Here is a 27943-nt window from a genome sequence, read left to right as displayed (position 1 = left end):
CAATGCACTGACTAAAGAGCTTTAACAAGTTACACAGCCTGAATAAATATCACACCATTCACAGCGGGTAGAGACTGTAATCTTGTCCTGTGTGTGGACGAAGTTTCAACTGATTGTCCACCCAAGAGAGAGGCAAGGTCACCTGCACCATGGAGAAACCATGGAAATGTGCGGACTGTAGGAAGAGATACAGAGCCCCATGTCTGCTGGAAGCTCATCGGCGCAGCCACACTGGGGAGGGACCATTCACCTGCTCTCAATGTGGGAAGGGATTCATTCAGTCATCCCACCTGCAGTCACACCAGCGAGTTCACACTGGAGAGAGGCCATTCACCTGCTCTCAGTGTGGGAAGGGATTCACTCAGTTATCCAGCCTGCAGACACACCAGCGAGTTCACACTGGGGAGAGGCTGTTCACCTGCTCTCAGTGTGGGAAGGGATTCACTCGGTTACCCGACCTGCGGACACACCAGCGAGTTCACACTGGGGAGAGGCCATTCATCTGTTCTCAGTGTGGGAAGGGATTCACTCGGTCATCCACCCTGCTGACACATCAGCCAGTTCACACTGGGGAGACACCATTCACCTGCTGTCAGTGTGGGAAGGGTTTCAGCGTTTCATCCCGGCTGCTGAGACACCAGCAAGTTCACGAGTGATGACAGGTGTTGGATTCTGCTGTTATTGTTTCTGCTCGCAGTTGCATCCAGGACTGCATTCTGTTCATTCTCACAGTTGGTCAATGGGAAGGGTCAGAGGGTTTCTTTCTGCTGGACTGGCCGGTCTCAGCCTCCAGGGCGCTGATGCTCTTTGAGTCTTTTTGCGAATACCTGGTTTCAAATGTCACAAGGATCACAGAGTGACAGGGTGTTAGGAAGTTTAGAGAAATTTAGTCAGAAGAAAACAGAGGTTGGCAGTGCAAAGGTACATTTCTGAATGGAGGGCTGTGACAAGTGACGTTCCTCAGGGATCAGTGCTGGGACTTTTGCTGCTTGTAATATATATAAATGATTTGGAGGAAAATGTAACTGGTTTGATTGATAAGTTTGTGGACGACACAAAGGTTGGTGGAAATGCGGATAGCGATGGGGACCGGCAGAGGATACAGCAGGATATGGATCAGTTGGAGACTTGGGCGGAGAGATGGCAGATGAAGTTTAATCCGGACAAATGTGAGGTAATGCATTTTGGAAGGTCTAATACAGATGGGAAATATACAGTAAATGGCAGAACCCTTAAGAGTATTCATAGGTAGAGGGATCTGGGTGTACAGGTACACAGGTCATTGAAAGTGGCAATGAGATGGAGAAGATAATCAAGAAGGCATACGGCATGCTTGCCTTCATCGGCCGGGGCATTGAGTTTAAAAATTGGCAAGTCATGTTGCAGCTTTATAGAACCTTTGTTAGACCGCACTTGGAATCTAGTGTTCAATTCTGGTCACCACACTACCCGAAGAATGTGGAGGCTTTGGAGAGGGTACGGAAAATATTTATCAGGATGTTGCCTGGTGTGGAGGGCATTAGCTATGAGGAGAGTTGGAGAAACTTGGTTTGTTCTCACTGGAACGACGGAGGTTGAGGAGGGCGACTTGATGGAAGTCTACAAGATTATGACAGGTTGGACAGAGTGGATACTCAGAAGCTTTTTCCCAGGGTGGAAGAGCCAGTTACTGGGGGGCATAGGTTTAAGGTGTGAGGGGCAAGGTTTAAAGGAGATGTTCGAGGCAGGTTCTTTACACAGAGGGTGGTGGGTGCCTGGAACTCGTTGCCGGGGAAGGTAGTGGAAGCAGATACGATAGTGACTTTAAGATGTGTCTTGACAAATATATGAATAGCATCGGAATAGAGGGATATTGTCCCCGGAAAGGTAGGGGGTTTTAGTTCAGACGGGCAGCATGGTTGCTACAGGCTTGGAGGGCCAAAGGGCTTGTTTCTGTGCTGTAATTTTATAGAGAATTGAATAGAATCCCTACAGTACAGAAAGAGGCCATTCGGCCCATCGAGTCTGTACCGACCACAATCCCACCCAGGCCCTACTCCTGCAAGTTCACACATTTACCCTGCTAATCCCCCTGACACTAGGATCGGCATGGGGCGCTAAGGGGCGGCACAGTAGCACAGTGGTTCGCACTGCTGCTTCACAGCACCAGGGTCCCGGGTTCGATTCCCGGCTCAGGTCACTGTCTGTGTGGAGTTTGCACATTCTCCTCGTGTCTGCGTGGGTTTCCTCCGGGTGCTCCGGTTTCCTCCCACAGTCCAAAGATGTGCGGGTTAGGTTGATTGGCCAGGTTAAAAATTGCCCCTTAGAGTCCTGAGATGCGTAGATTAGTGGGATTAGTGGGTAAATATGTGGGGGTAGGGCCTGGGTGGGATTGTGGTTGGTGCAGACTCGATGGGCCGAATGGCCTCCTTCTGCACTGTAGGGTTTCTATGATTCTATGATCAATTTAGTATGGCCAATCAACCTAACCTGCACATCTTTGGACATTTATTGGTGAAACTAACAATGCAATAACACGAAGGGCCGATAGTTAACAGTGCGATAAAACAGGTGGATGTGATCATCAACCGAGCCCAATTCCCTAAACCTTTCTCATATAGACTTTCACCCGTGCCCTCCTGGCGACCCCACAACATCTCCATCTCCCGTGGTCCAGCGCCACATCAACACGTCCCCCCAGGATGCACATCAGAACTGGAGGCAGCCAGCTGCACTCCGCACCCATTTGCCTGTGATGCCCCTGACAGGCGTCTGCTGGAGAGCTGGGACCTAGAGGGGTCCAGCCGTCTTCCTGGTGATATGGATGTATCCTTGCCTTGCTGTTCACCCTGCTGCTCTTGAGATGCACCGGTGTCAGGAAAGGGGGAGTCGGAAAGCCCTGCATCCCATCGGCTGGAATCCCCCGGGTGGAAGGCCCCAGCACTGTCCCCAGGCCCCCCTCCTCCCTTGAGGCGCCAATGGACCCCTGGGTCATTCCGTGGGGCGGTGAAGCTGACCTGGGGGAGGGAGTGGTGATTGGGAAATTCTGCAGGGGTGGTGATTGAGGAGGGGGTTGGGGGGGGGAGCTCTGCAGGAGTCCTGATGGGGGAGGGAGCTAGTGATCGGGGAAACTCTGCAGAGGTGGTGATCAGGGAGGGGGCGAGAGGGGTAACTCTCCTGGACAATAAAGGAATCAGCTATAACTGAGCAAGAAGAAGTCGGTTTAAATGTGGAATTGAGTGGAATTTTCTCTCTGGATTTAAACAATGGAGAAACTGCAAACATGGAAGAAAATAAATTTCAAAATGTGAACTCTGTACAGACTGTTTTCAAAATAGAACTTGAAAATTCACAAATGAACAGCAATGAAGACTCTCCTTTTGCAGGAGGAACTTTGGACTATAATTATTGTAAGAAGAAAACTTTCAGAAAAGACTGCAAGCAGTAATTTCCATCTTCAGTGGACTGAATTCCTGGACATGGAACCCAGCAGTGTGCTGTTACCAAGCTGGACTTGTGAATGTGAAGTAGACAATGGAGGGATTATTATGTCTATTGCAGGTTATAAGATAGATCAACATAGGAAAACAGTGGACTTAGGAACAGGAGGAGGCCATTTGGCCCTTCGAGCCTGCTCCGCCATTCAATAAGATCATGGCTGTTGTTAAGATATACAGCATGTTGTATATTGTAATATTCTAAATGGGATATTATGAAGGTGATACGTTTTCATTTCTTCCTGTTTTTGTTACAAAAATCTAATTTCATAATTCCTATGTTTTAGAAATATGAATTAGTTGCAAGAATTGCTTTTAAAAAATGGAAAACCTGGATTGAGAATCTGATGAAAATACCCTCAGGGAATTCGCAGTCACAAAGCATGGCCCATGTTGGTTTAAGAAGTCAAAACTCGAGAGGTAAGAACTGTAAAAGGTCAGCTGGGTCTTTTAGCTGGAGACATTGGGACTGACAATTATTGCACTGTTTTTGTTAGGTGAATTCTTCATGCAGAGCTCAGGTAAAAAGGTCCAATTTTGAAGCTGAATATCTGTTAGATATTCAATCGTCTCTGTTACCATGGGGATATGTGATTCAGGGTGGACCCTTGGTTAGAATTAGACCATAAGATAGAGGAGCAGAATTAGGTTATTCGGCCCATCGAATCTGCTGTGCCATTCGATCATGGCTGATAAATCTCAATCCCATTCTCCTGCCTTTTCCCCGTAACCTTTTGAGTCCTTTCCAATCAATGACCTGGTTCCAGCGGACAGTCTGCAGTTAGCTTGGAAGCCACCAATTGTGGGATCAGGAGCTGTGAACCATCTGTGGGACTAGAAGCCTAGAGGACCATTAGAAACCAGGGGTGTTTCCAACATTTAAATCCCTCAGCAAGAATGCAGTGAAGCCCATGTTTGGACTGAGGAGTCCACAGTTTGAGAGCTTAAAGGAAAATTGGAGGCTTGTTTCGTGAAAAGATAATGGATGGTCTCCCATAAACTCTTGGAGCTTGGAGAATATCTGGAGTACTGGGGAGAATTAAAGTGAATTGTGGAGAGCTTTGACATACCTTTGGGAGGTCCTAGGAACAGAAGTGAATGAACCTTCAAGATATCATTAAGTATAATGAAACTCTTGGGGTGAGGTAAAAAAATAGAACTTGGTTTATATCATAAATCTTTATTGTATTCAATTTGTAGTGTTGTCTTTTTAATTTTATTTAAACATACAGTAAAGTTTGTTTTTGTTTAACAATGTGGAATCTTGTGATGTAATTCTTTCAGTTAATCACCGGGTGTTCGAATTTCTCTGCAAACGTTAACAGTCCTGACCGGGATCGCAAAAATTCACACAAACAGTTTCAAAACAAATCGAAGAAAAAGATGGTTTTTCTTCTTCAGTCCAAACGTTACACATGAAGAAACCCTCTTCTGGTATCTCCAATAATTTGTTGCTTCGAGCAATTCTTTTCATGGAACAATCAGATAATTGATGACTGAAAATGGAACTAATTGTATCCCTTTCAAGCAGGAGGGCGATCGCCCGGCACAGAGAGGAATTAGGGATTTCTCCCATAGACCAATTGACAGGGATTCTACCCTCCAACCACCTGAAGTGAATTCTTTACATGAATCATCCGTGCCAGTGCAGTTATCAACTTGCAGTTTGGCTGATCAGAAAATGCTTTGTTGCTGATTTTCCTTGTGTTAGGAAGTGACAATGCCAAGGCCAGATCTTGTTTCCTCCTTGATCGGGATGTAACCCGTGTCCACATCGCCACTTCATTCTTCCACTGGTTGTATGGTTCAGACTCCGAGAGCATCAGCAGGTAATCAGACCCTGACAATTCCCACTGCCTTTCAGTCATTTCTCACAAAAGCTGCTGGGATTGGAAGCTTCCGTCTGAAATATACTTTCTTTTAGTTTCCAACCTTCACCATGAGACAAGCATTTTCTGTTACCATGTTATAATCCTGACAGCCTTGGGGTGGAGTCAATCTTTATTTGGTCTAGATTTGTTCACAGAATCAAACATTACAGGTTCAACTCTGACTCCAAACTATATTAGTGAGTCCCACTTTTTACCTGCTCATTATAACTATCTAATCAGTGCCCTCCATCTGAATAAACTTAACCTCTATTGGTATAATTAACAGCCACAGTCAGAGCATCCAAAAGATCACTAATGGGTGTGACTGCCATGGTGTCTCAGCAGCTTGGGTGAACAAGTGAATCCTTTCCCACACACTGAGCAGGTGAATGGTCTCAGTTTGGAAACTAAGGGAAAATAACATTTCAGGCAGAAGCTTCCAATCTGGTAGGTTTTAGGAGAAATCGCTGAAAGTGAGTGGGAATTATCAGGGTCTCTCCCCAGTGTGAATTCCCTGATGTTTCAGTAGGTCAGATGATGTTCTAACCCTCTTTGCACAGTGAGAGTGCCTGAACGGGGTCTCCTCAGTGTGAATGCGCTGGTCGACCCTCAGGTAGGCTCAGGTTTTAAAGCAGCTCCCACAGTCAGAGCATTGAACAGGTTTCTTATTGGGGGAGGTGCCTCAGTATTCCAGCAGACTGGATGATTGACTGAGTCACTTCCCACACACACATCAGATGAATGGCCTTTCCCCAGTGTGTAATCGTTTGTGTCTCAGCAGACTAGATAATTGAGTGAATCCCTTCCCACACTCGGAGCAGATGAATGGCCTCGGCCCAGTGTGAATGTATTGGTTTGTCAGCGGGAGGGATGAGTGAGTGAATCCCTTCCCACGCTCTGAGCAGGGGAACAGTCCCTCACCCGTGTGAAATCGCTGGTGGTTCTGCAGGGTAGATGACTGAGTGAATCCCTTTCCACACACACAACAGGTGAATGGTCTCTCCCCATTGTGAACCCGCTGGTGTGTCAGCAGGGCAGACGGATCGCTGAATTTCTTCCCACACTCAGAGCAGCTGAATGGCCTCTCCCTGATGTGAAGTTGCTGGTGATTCCTCAGGGTGGATGAATCACGAAATCCCCTTCCAAACTCAGAGCAGGTGAACAGTGTCTCCACAGTGTGGCTGCATCGAAGGGTTTCCAGCTTCGAGGGACAATTGAATCCCTTCCCACAGTCCCTACATTTCCATGGTCTGAGTGTCTTTGTACAACTCCAGGTTCAGATGAAGGTTTGACCCCATAGATAACACATACATGGTCTCTCCTCACTGTGAATCCTTCAATCTTTTCCAGGCTGTGTAACTGGTTAAAGCTCTTTCCACAGTCAGTTCACTGGAATACTCTCACTTGAGTATCTGTGTCTCAGTGATTTTCCAGTCACACTGATGTTTAAACAGTTTGAAGGAACAGACAAACATTTCCCATTCCAGTTTCAAATGCCGATGGTATTCAGATCCAGAATAATTGTGTGACTCTGTCAGATCCTAACGTCATGTTTGTTGAGATTTGTGTCTGTAAATTCTCCCCTTCTAATAGCCTGTGAAAGAAATTCACAAAAATCATTGCTGTCAGTACAGGATAAAAACTCAGAACAGACAATTCTAGTTTCTGTGGAACATTCTTTCCTCTCATTCTTGAAAATTTGTAAACCTTTATCCCAAACACTCTCCCTCCATTCTCACTTTGCTGGACCTGAAATAGACATTGTCCTGAGGGTGCTGATTCATCCTAATCGACAGATCCGTGCCGACTGTTTCATGTACAGGACACATATTCCTGAAATCTTCACACAGGCTTGTGTCTAAGCATATAAAAAATTTGCATATTTAGTGTACTAAAAATGTATGCAATATTCAGAACTCTATTACATGATTAGAGATACATGATTAGAGATTAAAGTCCAAAGATGTGCGGGTTAGGTTGATTGGCCATGTTAAAATTGCCCCTTAGTGTCCTGGGATGCATAGATTAGAGGGATTAGTGGGTAAAATATGTAGGGATATGGGGGTAGAGCCTGGGTGGGATTGTGGTCGGTGCAGACTCGATGGGCCGAATGGCCTCTTTCTGTACTGTAGGGTTTCTATGATTCTATGATAGATGGGTGCGGAAGAACTTGACTGAGGGGGCAAGCAATCATGTTCTGGAACTCACTGATGATGAGAGTGGTGGAAGTGGAGACGACCAGTGATTTCAAAATAAAATTGGTCGGGCACTTGAAGGAATGAAACGTACTGGGGAACAGGGATATCGAGGAAAAATGGCACTGAGTGGATTCCCCGACAGAGACTTGGCACGGACTCAAGCTGCTGAATTGATTTATCTTGTGCTCTGCTGACTCTTTGACTGGAAAATATACAGTGTAGTTACAATACTATTCTGGAATTAAACAACATCAACTGTAATACAAATCCATAAATAATATACCTAATATGCACCATATAGTAAGAAGTCTCACAACACCAGGTTAAAGTCCAACAGGTTTATTTGGAATCACAAGCTTTCAGAGCACTGCCCCTTCATCAGGTGAGAAGGAGCAGCGCTTTGAAAGCTCGTGATTCCAAATAAACCATTTGGACTTTAACCAGGTGTTGTGAGACTTCTTACTGTGCCCACCCCAGTCCAACACCGGCACCTCCACATCATATGCACCATATAACACCAGACATATCAATGTTATTACGATCCTCATGGTCACCTTATAATAAACAAATTCCCACAAATCCCAATGGAATAAACTGAAAGACAATGTTTCATTTTAAAAATTAATCTAAAATTAACATCACTGAATCATGCATTTAGAAACATTATTTGAACAGACAGGATAAATTACACTTTAAAAAGCTCAGACAATAAAAACAGGTTCCACAAAATCACAGTTTCCCCCTCAGTATATTGGCTCTAATTCCAGTTCCAGAGAATTTCTCTGTCTCTGTATTTCCCAGGGGGAGAAAGAAAGTGTTTTCCTCACAGATGTTGTCCAGAGGATGAAGTTTGAGTCTGTGGTGAAGTTTGAGTCTGTGGTGAAGTTTGAGTCTGTGGTGAAGTTTGAGTCTGTGTGTGAAGTTTGAGTCTGTGTGTGAAGTTTGAGTCTGTGGTGAAGTTGGAGTCTGTGGTGAAGCTACAAACAGAAGCTGTTCTGTTTCAAATCAAACTGCGAGACTTGGAAGAAAATGATGGGAACAGATTTTGCAAAGTCCCCTCCCCCACTCCCTCAGCTGGCAGCCCAGCACGCAGGCGCAGAGAGCGCTGCTGAGCCGAGCTGTCCGGAGCAGGCGCAGAGAGCGCTGCTGAGCCGAGCTGTCCGGAGCAGGCGCAGAGAGCGCTGCTGAGCCGAGCTGTCCGGAGCAGGCGCAGAGAGCGCTGCTGAGCCGAGCGGTCCGGAGCAGGCGCACTGCGGCTGCCGCCAGCGGTCGCTCCCGCTCTCTTTTTGGAGCAGCAGCCGCAGAGAGACAGGGGGGAGGGGGAGATCACCGAGCGGCTTCTCGCTCTGGCCGGAGCCGCCAGCCGGTTGCCTGGAAACCGTGAATGGAGGAGGTGCAGGTGGAGGAGGAACAATGGGCGGGGGCGGGGCTCCCGGGTCCGCGAGCCGGGCCTGCGCCATGGAACCCCGACACGTCACTGCGGAGCCGAGTAATTCCTATTGGCTGATTCAGGCAGCGCTCCATTGTGACGTCTCAATGCGGAAGTTGGCCACTGAGCTTCAGATTGAACCTTCCACTTGGATTTGAAAAGACTTCGGCCATCAGTGAGTGGAAAAGCAGCAACACACTGCCACACCCGAGTGAGAGTGTTCCAGTGCACTGACTAAAGAGCTTTAGTAAGAAGTCTCACAACACCAGGTTAAAGTCCAACAGGTTTATTTGGTGGCAAAAGCCACTGTGTTTACCCCAGTCCAACGCCGGCATCTCCACATAAAGAGCTTTAACCAGTTACACAGCCTGAATAAATATCACACCATTCACAGCAGGGAGAGACGGTACCCGTGTTCTGTGTGTGGACAAGGCTTCAACTGATTGGCCACCCAAGGGAGAGGCAAGGACACCTGCACCATGGAGAAACCATGGAAATGTGCAGACTGTGGGAAGAGATACAGAGCCCCCTCTCTGCTGGATGCTCATCGGCGCAGCCACACTGGGGAGAGGCCATTCATCTGCTCTCAGTGTGGGGAGGGATTTGCTCTGTTGCCCAGCCTGCAGTCACACAAGCGAGTTCACACCGGAGAGAGACCGTTCACCTGCTCTCAGTGTGGAAAGGGATTCACTGTGTTATCCACTTTGCAGAGACACCAGCGAATTCACACTGGGGAGAGGCCGTTCACCTGCTCTCGGTGTAGGAAGGAATTCAACCAGTTATCCAATCTATGGACACACATGTGAATTCATACTGGGGAGAGGCCATTCGCCTGCTCTCAGTGTGGGAAGAGATTCACTCGGTCATCCGACCTGCGGACACATCAGCGAGTTCACACCGGGGAGAGGCCATTCACCTGCTCTCAGTGTGGGAAGGGATTCACTCGGTCATCCGACCTGCGGACACACCAGCGAATTCACACTGGGGAGAGGCCATTCACCTGCTCTCAGTGTGGGAAAAGATTCACTCGGTCATCCGACCTGCAGACACACCAGCGAGTTCACACTGGGGAGAGACCATTTACCTGCTCTCAGTGTGGGAAGGGTTTCAGTCAGTTATCCACCCAGCAGAAACACCAGCGAGTTCACACTGGAGAGAGGCCGTTCACCTGCTCTCAGTGTGGGAAGAGATTCACTCAGTCATCCCACCTGCGGAGACACCAGCGAGTTCATACTGGGGAGAGGCCATTTACTTGCTCTCAGTGTGGGAAGGGTTTCAGTCAGTTATCCAACCTGCAGAGACACCAGCGAATTCACATGGAGAGAGACCATTCACCTGCTCTCAGTGTGGGAAGGAATTCACTCAGTTATCCCACCTGTTGAGACATCAGTGAAGTTACACTGGGGAGAAACTGTCCACCTGCTCAGTGTATAAAAAGTGTTCAGAATTTCATCACAGCTGCTGAGGCACCAACAAGTTCACAGGGGTGGGATTCTGCTGTTATTGTTTCTGCTCTCAGTTACATCCAGGACTGCATTTTGTTCATTCTCACAGTTGGTCAATGGGGAGGGTCAGAGGGTTTCTTTCTGCTGGACTGGCCGGTCTCACAACTTTGCCTCCAGTGGGCTGATGCTCTTTGAGTCTTGTTGTGAATACCTGGTTTCAAATTTCACACGGATCACAGAGTGACCGGGTGTGAGGAAATTCAGAGATATTTAGTCAGCATTTCTGTTTGAAACTCCCCCAGATGCCCATCCAATTTCCTTTGTAATTGTTTATTGTCTCCACTTCCTCCACCCTCATAGGCAGCGAGTTCCAGGTCATTACCATTCGCTGCATCAACATTTTCTTCCTCACATCCCTCCCTACATCTCTCACCTGAAACTTTAAATCTGTGTCCCCCTTGTCCTTGTCCCATCAGCTAATGGGAACAGCTTTTCTTTGTCCACCTTATCTAAACCTGTCAGAATCTTGTCCACCTCTATCAAATCTCCCCTCAACCTCCTTTGCTCCAAGGGAAACAACCCCAGCCTGACATTGACAATAAAGAACAAACTAACAGAATATGTTAGAACCTGAAACCAAATGGGAATGTTTAATTCCTGTTTTAATGATATTGTGAATATATTGTCCTGGACAATAAAGGAATTGGAATAACTCACCTTGGGAGTGGTTGAATGGAATATGTCAATCTGGTATCCATCTACAGTCCAGTGAAAGTCTGGAATATGTAGCTGGAAATCCCTCCCTAACAGCACTGTCGGCTTACTTACACCTCAGGCATTGTAACAGTTCAGGAAGGCAGTGTTGGGGTTGACCATGGCCGAGGCAGCTACATACAGCCACATATTCTGTTATAATTGAAGGACTGCAGATTGAATGTGAGGCATTATGGGACTGGACTATCTTGACCACATTCCTGTGACTGCTCAGTTTCTGCAATCACGGACCATTAAAGCTGCTTAGTGCCCAACAGAGGACCTGGTGAGAATATTTACTCAGAATGAGTTAGAATTAAACTTATTCCAGGACCGGCTGGTGTTCAGTGGCTGAGATACCCGAATCTGTGAAGAGAAGGTCTGACCAATCAACAAACAGTGGGAGATAGTTGGTTAAGAAGTTAAAAAGCATTCTCAGGCATTGTTTAAATTATTTTATCCCAAATTTGTGATAAGAACTTTGAGGGACTTGTGACCCGTTAGTCGGTGAAGTAACGGTATACTCCAAATAGCACTGGACTGAAAAGCAGACCTCTGAGTAGATTCTAATGGTTATAAACTGACTCAAGCATGGCCAGTGAAAAAATCAGAGCTCGAGTGAGGACTGGATAGGTCTCTTACCTGCTAATTGGAAACTAAGAACAAGAAACGTATCGATAAAATTATTAGAGAATACAGCCAACATTTCGAGTCTGGAAGACACTTCATAACCGCTCTTATGAAGGGTCATCCATACTTTAAACATTGACTCTATTCTGTCTCCACAGATACTGTCAGACCTGCTGAGATTTTCCAGCATTTTCTGTTGTTGTTTCAGATTCCAGCATCCGCAGTATTTAACTTTTATGATAAAATGATTAGTTCTGATTGGAATCCCTACGACCTTCCTGCAAAACAGAGGGAGTGGTGGCAAAAGGGGAAAAAGGATAAGGATGATAAAGTCTGGGTTCTGATTCTCCGAGCCCATGTAGAATCAACAAAATGAGTGAAGCAGTTTATAAAGAACAGAAGTTATCCATCCCTAAAAAAACTGATCAAATTAAAATAATTAGGTTATGGAATATAACAAAAAAATGAAGAGCTGAAGTTTACAATCTAGTTTGTTTTGATTTTTTTACTTGTGTAAAGTGGTATTATTGTGTGCCAATTTTTTTCTGCTCACTCCCCATCCCTTTAGGTTCTGTAGAAAAGTTAACCCTTTCAGCAGACAATTCATTTCTTTTCAAATCATCTGAAAACTCATGTCTATTTTAGTTTATAATTGAAGATTTATGGGAATTGGCTAAGATGGGCTTTCAACATTTTTCTATTCTTTCTCTATTCACTGTTAATCAACACTCTGTTTTATCTTTCTGACTTGTTACATTTTTAATGATTAATAAACTTTCTGAATTCACGATTTAAAGTGTTCTTTCTTGCCATTTGGTTAAGTCACTGGAACCTGGTGTGATTTACAGTTATGGAGTTATTGTAAACAAGAGAACCCCCATAAATCTTAGTTCAAATAAATCAAAGTTCTTACAAATGGAATGTTATCCTTTATTATGAGAGAAATTGAACACAGGAGTAAAGATGTTCTGCTTTAGTTATGATGTGGAGATGCCGACGTTGGACTGGGGTAAACACAGTAAGAAGTTTAACAACACCAGGTTAAAGTCCAACAGGTTTATTTGCTACCAGATAAACCTGTTGGACTTTAACCTGTGTTGTTTAAGACCATAAGACATAGGAGCGGAAGTAAGGCCATTCGGCCCATCGAGTCCACTCCACCATTCAATCATGGTTGATTTCAACTCCACTTACCCGCTCTCTCCCCATAGCCCTTAATTCCTCGAGAAATCAAGAATTTATCAATTTCTGTCTTGAAGACGCTCAACGTCTCGGCCTCCACAGCCCTCTGTGGCAATGAATTCCACAGACCTACCACTCTCTGGCTGAAGAAATTTCTCCTCATCTCTGTTCTAAAGTGACTCCCTTTTATTCTAAGGCTGTGCCCCCGCGTCCTAGTCTCCCCTGCTAATGGAAACAACTTCCCTACGTCCATCCTATCTAAGCCGTTCATTATCTTGTAAGTCTCTATCAGATCTCCCCTCAACCTCCTAAACTCCAATGAATATAATCCCATTTAACTTCTTACTATGCTTCAGTTATACAGGGCATTACGGAGACTGCATCTTGAATACTGGGTGCAGCTTTGTCTCCTATTTAAGAAATGATACAAATGCATTGAAAGTGGTTCAGAGGAGGTTTAATAGATTGCTTCCCAATTCTTGACCCTCACAGTATAAATTATGTCCGATTTTCCTTGTCTTCAGTTCTGACAAAGGGTCATCCTGACTCAAAATGCTGTGTCTATTCTCTCTCTGCAGATGCTGTCAGACTTGCTGAGATTGTCCAGCATTTTCTGTTTTTGTTTCAGATTCCAACAACAGCAGAATTTTGCCTTTATCCCAATTCTTGTTGGGTAAGAGAATCAAAAGTATTGGGTCTAGAACGAGAATGTGGAACTCCACACAAACAGATCAACCATGACCTAAATAAACGGTGGAGCCGACTCAAAGGGCCAAATGACCTACATCTGCTCCGGTGTTGAATGTTGGTCACAAATTCCTGAGGATTGTGAAACAAGGCTGGAAGATTCGCCTTGCTTGTGTTAGTGGGAAAATGTCCAGGAGAACCATCACTGTGAAGGACAGTTCTGGGATTAAAGGTTGCCAGACTGGAAAAGGAAAACAATGGAAATAAACCCTTGGGGAGGAAAGAATCACTTTGGACTGGTTTTTGGAGAAAGAGTGTGAACATTCCAAGGCAGAATAAAATATAACGGTTGAGTGGGATATTTGATGGTGTTAAGAGTAAAAGGGCAAAGTTTAATTTTAAGTTTAAGAGCAATGTTCCCTTCAAAAAAGTGTTTAGTCATTGTTGCTTCCAGTTTGTTGGAATAAACGCCAGAAACTTGAAGTTTTGTCGTGTGATTCTTTAATTTACTCACTGGGCTTAGAATTCTTTTTTTTAAATTGTTGATCGTTACAGAGATCCTAACAGTTCATTTAAAGCCCCGAGTTTTGATTTCCCATTTGAGCCTGGGGCACCTTTCTGTCTCTCTATTGCTCGTGTCAATGACAGCCAGGCGACGGAGCTGAGGGCTGAACTTAGCTGAGAATAATGGGGCCTGCGCCCCAGTTGGGAAACTGCCCTGGGCGTCGCACTAATAGAGAGACAGGAAGGTGCTGGAGGACTGACTGGGAAATGGGCCTCCAACCAATTGTTATATCAGTCACTCAGAGCTAAAGAGAAACCTGTCTCTTTAAATACAGATACAGGGAAGAGGCTGCAATGAAATCTGTCCCTTTTAACCTGCACAAAAGCAGGAGGCTGAGATTGACAGGCTGCAGGAAGAGTCCATTCAGCCCATCGTGCCCCTGCTATCTCTTTGAAAGGACTGTCTGATTCATCCTACCACTCTGATCTGTCCCCACAGCCCTGCAAATTCTTCCCTTTCAAGTCTTTAACCTTTGGAAAGATTCTATTGAATCTGTTTTCAGGCAGATCAGAACAACTCGCTGTGTCAAAAATATAAAATAAAATCTCATCTCCCCCTCTGGCTCCTTTGCCAATTACCTTAGAGGGACTCACTTTCTGTTAAAGAGCCTGCCAACCCCTCTCACCCACTTTCCCTAAAGTGCATCAATCTCATCAGGAAAAGTCCAGAACAATCAAATATTTTACTGATCAAAGTTTATTAATGAAACAGAACATGGTTAAAACAATCAGAAAATGACTTGAGCATCAAAGACAACCAGAGTAAAAGGATAGGTTCAAGGTGAAGGGGGGGAGGTTTAACACAGATATCAGAAGGACATATTTCACACAGAGGGTCGTGGGGGCCTGAAATGTGTTGCCGGGCAAGGTGGTGGAGGCGGACACACTGGGAACGTTTAAGACTTATCTAGACAGCTATATGAACGGAGTGGGAATGGAGGGATACAAAAGAGTGGTCTAGTCTGGACCAGGGAGCGGCGCGGGCTAATTGTTCCTTGTTTCTCGTTTCAAGGCTTCATTCTATGATTATCTTGCTGGTGCCAGTACAGAGCGAGACTGCGGATAGTTGGGAACCTGTCTCGGGGGCAGGGAATTCATATGGTGTTCGTGGAAGTGGAAATGACTAGGGTTGGGAAGCATTTCCCGATCAGGGCCATTGTGATCTCCTGGACTCGTTTCGATCGCCTCAGGGGGTCGGAGAGGAATTTCCCAGATTTTTTTCCCCATATTGGCCCTGGGGTTTTTCACTCTGGGTTTTCGCCTCTCCCTGGAGATCACATTGTCTGGAATGGGGGGGTGGGGGTGAGTTAATAGGTTGTAATGAACAAAGCATCGTAGCTGTGAGGGACAGCTCGGTGGATAGGATATTGGTATGTAGATAGGCTGGAAAATTGGGCGGGGATCCTGGATTCAGGATTCAATCCTGGACCGGGGAGCGGCGCGGGCTTGGAGGGCCGAAGGGCCTGTTCCTGTGCTGTATTGTTCTTTGTTCTTTGTTGTTCTTTGATATTCACAATGTTCTGGACACAAATGGTTTCTCTTTAATTCATCTGTAGCCTGTTCCCTGCCCTTTTTGTGGTAAAGGCAGAATTCTCTGGATAGGAAATTTAAAAAGAAGTTTCCTGAATGAAAAAGTTTTACTCAACAACTTTAAGATATTGACTTTTACAACTTCATGCAGGTGATCGGTCCGTAGAAGCATAACCCTCTCTGGCTCCTTCTTTCACAGGAATTCATGTGGAATTCAGCCTTGGGAGTCTGGTTCCTTCTCTGACAGTAATTTCCTTGGAACTCAGCCTCGGGAGTTTTCAGTATTTGGCTCCCAAGGAAGACCTTCAGAACCTCTACTTTTATCCACAAAGTGACGATTACCTCACGTCAGATTTGGGCCTGTTGTATCATGACAATTGGTCAATTTGACCACTAGATTAATTTAACTGGATCCTCAATTACTGACACCACCTTCTCTCATTATCTTAGACAGGAATACAAGAGAACTGGTTCATACTATCCCTTTATCTGATTCGATACAATCCCTTATTCTCACAGTTTCAAATGTTGAGGCTAATCAGAGCTTGAAGGTCTCTCTCGCCAGTACATTTATCCTCATTGCACATTCTTTACATCCACAGCAATTAAACTTTTACAGCAAATAAAACTCAATCTTTTACTATGACGACTGATTCATTGATTAACTATAACTCAATTAAGGCTCATTAATTTCTCGTCTGTTAATGTCTGGTTGCTAATAAATAGCTACCAGATGGGGCAGATGTTTGAGGGCAAATCAACATCTGGCATGTGGGAGGCTTTCAACTGTAAGCTGATAGGACCGGCACATTCCTGTAAGGGTGAAGGATAAGTATGGCAAGTTTTGGGAACCTTGGATAATGAGAGATATTGTGAGCCTCGTCAAAGAGAAAAACGAAACATTTGTCAAAGCGAGGAGGCTGGGAACACACGAAGCAAGTGTGGAATACAAGGAAAGTAGAAAGAAACTTAAGCAAGGAGAATGGAGGGCTAAAAGGGGTCACGATAAAGCATTGGCCAGCAGGATTAAGGAAAATCCCAAGGCTTTTTATACATATATAAAGAGCAAGAGGGTAGCCAGGGAGAGGGTTGGCCCACTCCAGGACAAGGGAGGGAATCTATGCGCGGAGCCAGAGGAAATGGGGAGATATTAAATGAGTACTTTGCGTCAGAATTCACCAAAGAGGATTTGGTGGTGGATGAGTCTGGGAAAGGATGTGTAGATAGTTTGAGTCATGTTGAGATCAAAAAGGAGGTGGTATTGGGGTTCTTGAGAAACATTAAGGTAGACAAGTCCCCAGGGCCTGATGGGATATACCCCAGAATACTGAGAGAGGCAAGGGAGGAAATTGCTGGGGTCTTGAGAGAGATCTTTGTATCCTCACTGGCTACAGGGGAGGAACACACGAAGCAAGTGTGGAATACAAGGAAAGTAGAAAGAAACTTAAGCAAGGAGTAAGGAGGGCTAAGAGTGGTCACGAAAAATCATTGGCCAGCGGGATTAAGGAAAATCCCAAGGCTTTTTATACATATATAAAGAACAAGAGGGTAGCCAGGGAGAGGGTCGGCCCACTCAAGGATAGGGGAGGGAATCTATGTGTGGAGCCAGAGGAACCTGGTGTTGTTAAACTTCTTACTGTGTTTACCCCAGTCCAACGCCGGCATCTCCACATCATACAGGGGAGGTCCCAGAGGATTGGAGAATAGCCAATGTTGTTCCTTTGTTTAAGAAGGGTAGCAAGAATAATCCAGGTAATTACAGGCTGGTGAGCCTTACATCAGTGATAGGGAAATTATTGGAGAGAATTCTTCGAGACAGGATTTATTCCCACTTGGAAATAAGTGGATGTATTAGTGAGAGGCAACATGGTTTTGTGAAGGGGAGGTCGTGTCTCACGGACTTGGTCGAGTTTTTCGAGGAAGTGACGAAGATGATTGATAAGGGTAGAGCAGTGGATGTTGTCCACATGGACTTAGACAAGGTCCCTCATGGTAGACTGGTGCAGAAGGAGAAGTCGCATGGGATCAGAGGTGAGTTGGCAAGGTGGATACAGAACTGGCTCGGTCAAAGAAGACAGAGGGTAGCAGTGGAAGGGTGCGTTTCTGAATGGAGGGCTGTGACAAGTGGCGTTCCTCAGGGATCAGTGCTGGGACCTTGTTGTTTGTTATATATATATATAAATGATTTGGAGGAAAATGTAACTGGTTTGATTAGGAAGTTTGCGGACGACACAAAGGTTGGTGGATTTGCGGATAGTGATGAGGACCATCAGAGGATACAGCAGGATATAGATTGGTTGGAGTCTTGGGCGGAGTGATGGCAGATGGAGTTTAATCTGGACAAATGTGAGGTAATGCATTTTGGAAGGTCTAATACAGATAGGAAATATACAGTAAATGGCAAAACCCTTAGGAGTATTGGTCGGCAAAGGGATCTGGGTGTACAGGTACACAGTCACTGAAAGTGGCAATGCAGGCGGAGAAGGTAGTCAAGAAGACATACGGCATGCTTTCCTTCATTGGCTGGGGTATTGAGTTTAAAAATTGGCAAGTCATGTTGCAGCTTTAGAGAAGCTTAGTTAGGCCACACTTGGAATATAGTGTTCAATTCTGGTCGCCACACTACCAGAAGGATGTGGAGGCTTTGGAGAGGGTACAGAAAATATTTACCCGGATGTTGCCTGGTATGGAGGGCATTAGCTATGCGGAGAGGTTGGAGAAACTTGGTTTGTTCTCACTGGAATGAGGGAGGTTGAGGGGGCGACCTGATAGAAGTCTACAAGATTATGAGAGGCATGGACAGAGTGGATAGTCAGAAGCTGTTTCCCAGGGTGGAAGCGTCAATTACTAGGGGACACAGGTTTAAGGTGTGAGGGGCAAGGTTTAAAGGAGATGTACGAGGCAGATTTTTTACACAGAGAGCAGTGGGTTCCTGGAACTCGTTGCCTGGGGGGTAGTGGAAGCGGATACGGTAGTGACTTTTAAGGGACATCTTGACAAATACATGAATAGGATGGGAATAGAGGGAAATGGTCCCCGGAAGGGTAGGGGGTTTTAATTTAGTCCGGCAGCAGGCTTGGAGGGCTAAAGGGCCTGTCCCTGTGCTGTAACTTTCTTTGTTCTAAATACAGTAATATTTAATGAACACATTTGGTTCATACAATGTGGTTGACTCTCAACTGCCCTCTGAACAAGGGCATCTAGGGATGGGCAATAAATGTTGGCCAGCCAGCGACGCCCATGTCCCACAACTGAATAAGGTTAATACAAGATATCCTGGTTCGAAAAGACACTTGCTGCAAGCCAATAGCTTTCCTTCTTACTTGAACTGAGCAATCAACCTTATTCTTGAGCCAGATTTGACAGAATATAATGTCCTCCAACTGATCAAATTCATAGAAGAAATTCTTAGTTCAGACAATTCCTGCCAGCTATGCAGCTTCCACAAGCATGTAGGTGAATCCAACATTAATTTTTAAAATAAAGCTCCAGTCACATGTTAGAATTTAACATGGTTGAAGTTCTTGGGTTGAAGTTCTGAACTGGAAAAAGGCCAAATTTGATGAAATGAGAAGGGACCTGGGAAGTGTGGATTGGCACAGGCTGTTCTCTGGTAAGGATGTAAATGGAAAGTGGGAGGCCTTCAAAGGAGAAATTTTGAGAGTGCAGAGTTTGTATGTTCCTGTCAGGATTAAAGGCAAAGTAAATAGGAATAAGGAACCTTGGTTCTCGAGGGAGATTGTCACACTGATTAAGAGGAAGAGAGAGTTGTATGAAATGTACAGGCAGCAAGGAACACATCAGATGCTCGAGGAGTATAAAAAGTGCAAGAAGCGACTTAAGAGGGAAATCAGGAGGGCTAAAAGAAGACATGAGGTTGCTTTGGCAGACAGAGTGAAGGAAAATCCAAAGAGCTTCTATAGGTATGTTAGGAGCAAAAGGATAGTGAGGGATAAAATTGGTCCTCTTGAAGACCAGAGTGGTACACTGTGTATGGAACCAAAAGAGATGGGGGAGATACTAAATGGTTTTTTTGCATCTGTATTTCCTGAGGAAACGGGCATGGAGTCTACGGAAATAGGGCAAACTGGTAGGGAGGCCATGGAACCTTTACAGATTAAAGGGGAGGAGGTGCTCGCTGTCTTGAGGCAAATCAGAGTGGATAAATCCCCAGGACCGGACAGGGTATTCCCACGGACCTTGAGGGAAGCTAGTGTTGAACTTGCAGGGGCCCTGGCAGACATATTTAAAATGTCAGTATTCACGGGGGAGGTGCCAGATGATTGGAGAGTGGCTCATGTTGTTCCGTTGTTTAAAAAAGGTTCCAAAAGAAATCCGGGAAATTATCGGCCAGTAAGTTTGACGTCGGTGGTGGGCAAGTTATTGGAAGGTGTGATAAGGGATAGGATCTACAAATATTTGGATAGACAGGGACTTATTAGGGAGAGTCAACATGGCTTTGTGCGTGGTAGGTCATGTTTGACCAATCTATTAGAGTTTTTCGAGGAGGTTACCAGGAAAGTGGAAGAAGGGAAGGCGGTGGATGTTGTCTACCTGGATTTCAGCAAGGCCTTTGACAAGGTCCCTCATGGGAGGTTAGTTAGGAAGGTTGTCTCTGGGTATACATGGGGAGGTAGTAAATTGGATAAGACACTGGCTCAATGGAAGAAGCCAGAGAGTGGTTGTGGAGGATTGCTTCTCTGAGTGGAGGCCTGTGACTAGTGGTGTGCCGCAGGGATCGGTGTTGGGTCCATTGTTGTTTGTCATCTATATCAATGATCTGGATGATAATGTGGTCAATTGGATCAGCAAGTTTGCTGATGATACAAAGATTGGAGGTGTAGTGGGCAGTGAGGAAGGTTTTCAAAGCTTGCAGAGGGATTTGGACCAACTAGAAAAATGGGCTGAAAAATGGCAAATGGAATTTAACGCAGACAAGTGTGAGATATTGCACTTTGGAAGGACAAACCAAAGAAGAACGTACAGGGTAAATGGTAGGACTCTGAAGAGTGCAGTTGAACAGAGGGATCTGGGAATACAGGTACAGAGTTCCCTAAAAGTGACGTCACAGGTGGATAGGGTCGTAAAGAGTGCCTTTGGTACATTGGCCTTCATGAATTGGAGTATCGAGTATAAAAGTTGGAGTGTTATGGTAAGGTTATATAAGGCATTGGTGAGGCCGAATTTGGAGTATTGTGTACAGTTTTGGTCACCTAGTTACAGGAAGGATGTAAATAAGATTGAAAGAGTGCAGAGAAGGTTCACAAGGATGTTGCCGGGACTTGAGAAGCTGAGTTACAGAGAGAGATTGAATAGGATGGGACTTTATTCCCTGGAGCGCAGAAGCTTGAGGGGAGATTTGATAGAGGTGTTTAAGATTTTGATGGGTATAGATAGAGTGAATGCAAGCAGGCTTTTTCCGCTGAGGCTCGGGGAGAAACAAACCAGAGGGCATGGGTTAAGGGTGAAAGGAGAAAAGTTTAAAGGGAATATTAGGGGGGGCTTCTTCACGCAGAGAGTGGTGGGAATGTGGAATGAGCTGCCGGATGAAGTGGTAAATGCGGGGTCACTTTTAACATTTAAGAAAAACTTGGACGGGTTCATGGATGAGAGGGGTGTGGAGGGATATGGTCCAAGTGCAGGTCAGTGGGACTAGGCATAAAATGGTTCGGCACAGACAAGAAGGGCCAAAAGGCCTGTTTCTGAGCTGTAATTTTCTATGGTTCTATGGCCTCCCTGACCTTGTTGCTGAGAATGTTTGAAGAGGCAGCAGGGGCACAATGGGTCACACGGCCTCCTTTTGTGCTCTCTGCTCCTCGTTTGCATTTGAAGTGGTAAATATCTGGAACTCACTTCCTACGAGCGGCTGAAGCAGAGATAATGGAATGTTTCCAAAAGGAAATTGGATGGGAACTTCAGGGAAATAAATCCGCAGGGACACGGAGAGAGAACAGGGCAACAGTTTGATCTACAGAGAGCCAGCATGGACTCAATGGGCTGAATGGCCCCATTCCCAATCCTAATGCCTGTCTGATCTAAAGAGAGAAATTTCAGCTGTTCAAGTCTCTCGAACTCACTGAAGTCCCTCATCCCTGGAGTCATTCTCGTAAATCTCCTCTGCACCCTCTCTAAGGACTTCACATCTTTCCTAAAGTGTAGGGCCCATATACAGGGTTCCATTCTCGAGGAATAGAATTGAACAGGTTCTGTTCAACTTGTTTAGAATCAGGGTTCGGCTACACTGGGAGCACTGTCAACATTTGTGATCTCCATTTAGAAAAAGGAAATAGAGGCACTGGAGAAGCGGCAACAAAGATTCACAAGAATAATCCCAGAACTGAGAGCATTTAACCTTCAGGAAAGGCTGGCACTGCTTTTCTCTGGAAAACAGAAGACTGAAGGGTGACCTGATGGAAGAATTTAAGGTTATGAAGGGGTTCAATAATCCAACAGGGAGTTCAGTGAGAAACCTCTTTACCCAGCGAGTGGTGAGAATGTGGAACTCACTACCACAGCGAGTGGTTGAGGTGAACAGCATGAATACATTGAAGGGGAAGCTAGATACATACATGAGGGAGAGAGGAATAGAAGGATATGCTGATGGGGGGAGATGAAGAGGGGTGGGTGGAGGCTCATGTGGAGCATAAATACTGACACAGACCAATTGGGCCAACTGGCCCGGCCTTGTGCTGTAGACTCACTGGAACAGAGACAAATGTATTTATTTTAGATCTACCTGTAGTGGTAGGAAAAACATTATTTACTATCCAGCATAAAATAAATGTTCTTCGTCAGTTTGTGTGGGTCATTTCAGTGGAAATGTGCTCTCCCAGGCTCAAAGAGCATCAGCCCACTGGAAGCAAAGTCGTGAGACTGGCCAGTCCAGCAGAAAGAAACCCTCCGACCCTCCCACTTCACCAACTGTCAGAGTGAACATGGTTCAGTCCTGGATGTGATCAACAGCAGCAATAACAGCAGAATCCAACCCCTGTCATCACTTGTGAACTCGCTGGTGTCTCAGCAGGAGGGATGAACTGGTGAATTTCTTTGCACACACAGCAGCTGTGAATGGACTGGTGGATCATCAGTTCCTGAGAGCTTTTGAAACCACTCCCACAGTCAGAGCAGTTAAAGGGTCTCTCCTGGGTGTGAGGGACATTGTGCCTCAGCAGCTGGGGTATCGAGAGAATCCTTCCGCACACACAGAGCAGGTGAATGGTCTCTCCCAGTGTGAACTCGCTGGTGTCTCCTCAGTGTGCATGTCCTTCCAAACCTCTTTGTGCAGTGAGAGCAGCTGAACGGTCTCTCCCCAGTGTGAATGCGCTGGTGATCTATCAGATGCTCAGAAATTTTGAAGCCACTCCCACAGTCAGAGCATTTTAAGGGTCTTTCCTGGGAGTGAGTGACTTTGTGTCTCTGCAGGGTGGATAACCGAGTGAATCTGTTCCCACACTCGGAGCAGGTGAACGGTCTCTCCCCGCTGTGAACTTGCTGGTGAGTCAGCAGGGTGGATGACTGAGTGAATCCCTTCCCACACTCGGTGCAGGTAAATGGTCTCTCCTCGGTGTGAAGACGCTGGTGTGTCAGCAGGGTGAATGACTGACTGACTGAATCCCTTCCCACACACAGAGCAGATGAATGGTCTCTCCCTGGTGTGAACTCGCTGGTGTCTCTGCAGTGTGGATGACCTCTTAAACCTCTTTGTGCAGAGAGAGCAGCTGAACGGTCTGTCCTCAGTGTGAATGCGCTGGTGGGACACCAGTTCCCCAGAAATTTTGAATTCGCTCCCACAGTCCGAGCATTTAAAGGGCCTCTCACTGGTGCGAGTGACTTTATGACTCAGCAGGTTGGGTAAATTAGTGAATCCCTTCCCACACACAGAGCAGGTGAATGGCCTCTCTCCGGTGTGAACTCGCTGGTGTGTCAGCAGGGCGGATAACTGCGTGAATCCCTTCCCACAGTCAGAGCAAGTGAATGGTCTCTCCCCGGAGTGAACTCGCTGGTGGTTCCGCAGGTTTGATGATGATCTAAATCTCATTGTGCAGAGAGAGCAGCTGAACGGTCTGTCCTCAGTGTGAATGCGCTGGTGGGACATCAGATCCCGAGAACTTTTGAAGCAACTCTCACAGTCAGAGCATTTAAAGGGTCTCTCATTGGTGTGAGTGACTTTGTGCGTCAGCAGGGCGGATGACCGAAAGAATCCCTTCCCACACACATTGCAGGTGAACGGTCTCTCCCCAGTGTGAATTCGTTGGTGTGCCCGCAGTTCGGAGGACCGAGAGAATCCCTTCCCACACATGGAGCAGCTGAACGGTCTCTCCCCGGTGTGAACTCGCTGATGTCTCCGCAGTGTGGATGACCATTTAAATTTCATTGTGCAGAGAGAGCAGCTGAACAGTCTCTCCTCACTGTGAGTGCGCTGGTGGGACACCAGTTCTCCAGAGCTTTTGAATCCGCTCCCACAGTCAGAGCATTTAAAGGGTCTCTCATTGGTGTGAGTGAGATTGTGACTCAGCAGGTGGGAGAACTTAATGTATCCCTTCCCACACACTGAGCAAGTGAAGGGTCTCTCCCGAGTGTGACTGCGTTGATGAATTTCCAAATCACAGGGCAACATGAATCCTTGTCCACAATCGTCACACTTCCACAGTTTCTCCATGATGCGGGTGTCCTTGTGACTCTCCAGGTTTGATGATCAGTTGAATCCTTGTCCACACAGAACACGTGTACGGTCTCTCTTCACTGTAAACGGTGCAATGTTGTTTCAGCCTGTGTAACTGGTTAAAGCTCTTTCCACTATCAGTGGACTGGAACACTCTCACTCGGGTGTGTTCCAGTCACACTGATGTTTAAAATCTCCTGAAGCAAACAGATCAGACAAACATTGCTTTTCTAGATTCAAAGGTCGATGATATTCAGGTCCCAATAAATCGAATGACTCTGTCAAATCTTCATGTGATGTTTAGTTTGAAATTTCTGTCTATAAATCCTCACCTCCTGATATCTATGAAAGGAATTTACAATATACATCATTGTCAGTACAGGATAGAAATTCAGAACAGACAATTCTAGTTTCTATGGAACATTCTTTCCTCTCTCATTCTCCAAAATCTGTCAATCTCCATCCCACACACTCTCCCTCCATTCTCACTCTGCTCTCCTGAGTATACAACCTCCCAAGTCTATTGAAGGTGCTGATTCAGGCTGATTAATGGATCCATGCTGACCACTTCCTGTACTGGACACAGAGATCTGAAAACCTACGTGTAACGTCCGGCCTACACGCGAGAAATTAAAATCTGTGCCATATGTGGGACTGGATAACTGGATTGGGAGAAGGAGAAGGATGTGGGGAAGAATTTTACTTTGGTGCAGAAAGGTCATTACCTGGAAGCCGCTGCCTCAGGGGGTTGTGGAAGTGCAAATGATCCATGATTAATCTTCAAGCTGACAGCCACGTTAAAGTTTTACATTTGGCCATAAATGCTGTGTGTAATGCACTGTATTACCTGGTTACAGATACATGAAGAATGTGAGGAGGATTTTTATTTCGGCAGCGAGTGGTGACCTGGAAGTTAAAAATTCAACAAGTCCCCAATTTCCCCCAGAATGCAAAAGAAACGCAAAAGCGGAGCAAAGAAAGTGTTTTACTCACAGATGTTGGCCTCTTTTAGGTCAAAAGGAGCTCACAAACTATTTTTCAAATTGACATCGAGCCAGCCAGGAGTTGAACCTGGAATCTTCTGATCTGTAGTCAGATGCGTTATCCATTGCGCCACTGACCCACACTCTCACAGATGTTGGAGAGCCAGGAGGAAGTTTGAGTCTGTCTGAAGCTCAATCTTCACTCAGAGAGAGAGCAGCAGCAGCTTTGCTGGGCAGGAATGAGCAGCTGAACAAGCTCATTGTCCACTTCCGCATTCAGACAATCATAGAATCATAGAAACCCTACGGTGCAGAAGGAGGCCATTTGGCCCATCGAGTCTGCACCGACCACAATCCCACCCAGGCCCTACCCCCACACATTGTACCCACTAATCCCTCTAACCTACACATCTCAGGACTCTAAGGGGCAATTTTTAACCTGGCCAATCAACCTAACCCGCACATCTTTGGACTGTGGGAGGAAACCGGAGCACCCGGAGGAAACCCACGCAGACACGAGGAGAATGTGCAAACTCCACACAGACAGTGACCCGAGCCGGGAATCGAACCCAGGACCCTGGAGCTGTGAAGCAGCAGTGCTAACCACTGTGCTACCGTGCCGCCCATATGGGGGAGCTCTGATTGGCTGGAGGACCAGAGTCCTTCCGGTCCTCCAGAGTTCCCATTGGTCAACATCTCAGGGGTGGGCACTCCACCGCACATGCGCAGCTTCCTCTCTCCCTTGGACATGCGCAGCCCCGGGGCATGGGGGAGTGGGCAGATTCAATCTTCCTCCTGTCTCCAACAGTGTTGTGTGTGTGTAGCAGCACTGAATTTGCTGCTGCAAATCATCAACTTTTCTTTGCATGTGAAAGCACTGGTTGAAAGAACTGAGCAGTTTTCTCTCCCTTGAGTATTGGTGGTTCAGTGGTAGAATTCTCGCCTGCCCCGCGGGAGGCCTGGGTTCGTATTCCTGGCCAATGCAAAGCCTTAAAAGAGGCCAACATCTGTGAGTGAAACACTTTCTTTTCCTCCCCTTTCCATTTCTTTTCTCATTCTGGGGGAAATTGGGAACTTGCAGCAACTGAAGGGAAAGGAAGTGAATCCAGTCGGTATGTTCCACACATTGTTAGCCCAGTAATTTAGACAAATATCTGTCTGGCAGCCTGCAGGGAGATTTTCAGCTCCCTGTGTCCAGGAGAGGAAGCAGTGAGCATGGATCTGTCAATCAGCCTCAATCAGCACCTTCAGGAGAATTGGGAGGGTGAATATTAGATACAGCAGAGTGAGAATGGAGGGAGAGTGTGTGGAATGGAGATTTACAGCTTTTCGGGAATGAGAGAGGAAAGAATGTTCCATAGAAACTAGAATTGTCTGTTCTGAATTTCTATCCTGCACTGACATTGATGAATTTTCCAAACTCGTTTACAGGATATGAGAAGGTGAGGATTGACAGACAGAGGATTGAAACAAACGTCACATCAGCATCTGACACCCTCACTCAATTCATTGGACCTGAATATTATCGGCCTTTGAATCTGGAAGGAGAAATGTTTCTCTGTTCTGTCTGCGAAAACAGGTCTTTAATATCAATGTGACTGGAAAAGCACCAAGGCACAGATACACCCGAGTGAGAGTGTTCCAGTGAACTGAGTGTGGAAAGAGCTTTAACCAGTTACACAGCCTGAAAATACATCGCAGCATTCACAGCAGGGAGAGACTGTACCCGTGTTCTGTGTGAGATTTAACTGATTGTTTAACCTGGAGAGTCACAAGGACACCCGCACCATGGAGAAACCGTGGAAATGTGGGGACTGTGGGAAGAGATACAGAGCCCCCTGTAAACTGGAAATTCATCGACGCAGTCACACCGGGGAGAGGCCATTCATCTGCTCTGTGTGTGGGAAAGGATTTACGCAGTTATCTAACCTGTCAAAACACAAAGTCACTCACAGCCAGGAGAGACCCTTTAAATGCTCTGACTGTGGGAGTGGTTTCAAAAGCTCTCGGGAACTGATTATCCACCAGCGCATTCACACTGGGGAGAGACCGTTCAGCTGCTCTCACTGCGCAAAGAAATTTAGAGCATCATCCCACCTGCGGATACACCAGCGAGTTCACACTGGGGAGAGACCGTTCACCTGCTCTGTGTGTGGGAAGGGATTCACTCAGTCATCCAGCCTGCAGAACCACAATCTCACTCACACCAATGAGAGACCGTTTAAATGCTCTGACTGTGGGCGTGATTTCAAAAGCTCTCGGGAACTGATGCTTCACCAGCGCACTCACACTGGGGAGAGACCGTTCAGCTGCTCTCACTGCTCAAAGAGATTTAGAACATCATCCCACCTGCGGATACACCAGCGAGTTCACACTGGGGAGAGACCATTCACTTGCTGTGTGTGTGGGAAGGGATTCACTCAGTCATCCAGCCTGCGGGCACACCAGCAAGTTCACAAGTGATGACAGGTTGGATTCTGCTGTTATTCCTGCCATTAATCACATCCAGGACTGAACCATGTTTATTCTTATA

General features: G+C 46.1%; 1 protein-coding gene and 1 non-coding gene across 2 annotated transcripts; one reads left to right on the top strand and one right to left on the bottom strand.

Moving 5' to 3' along the window:
- On the top strand, nucleotides 1-27873 carry LOC144487324 (uncharacterized). The gene is made up of 4 exons (XM_078205402.1): nucleotides 1-625; nucleotides 9594-9713; nucleotides 9798-10290; nucleotides 27448-27873. The coding sequence occupies exons 1-4, from the start codon at nucleotides 150-152 to the stop codon at nucleotides 27871-27873; spliced, it is 1515 nt and encodes a 504-aa protein (XP_078061528.1). The 5' UTR covers nucleotides 1-149.
- On the bottom strand, nucleotides 25478-25550 carry trnac-aca (transfer RNA cysteine (anticodon ACA)). Its single transcript has one exon. It is a non-coding gene; the product is annotated as a tRNA-Cys (tRNA).
- Nucleotides 27874-27943: the final 70 nt, after the last annotated feature.

This window comes from Mustelus asterias, unplaced genomic scaffold (assembly GCF_964213995.1).
Source record: "Mustelus asterias unplaced genomic scaffold, sMusAst1.hap1.1 HAP1_SCAFFOLD_733, whole genome shotgun sequence".
NCBI lineage: Eukaryota > Metazoa > Chordata > Chondrichthyes > Carcharhiniformes > Triakidae > Mustelus > Mustelus asterias.
Note: the sequence above shows the minus strand (reverse complement) of the source record. Positions and strands in the feature narration are given on the sequence as shown.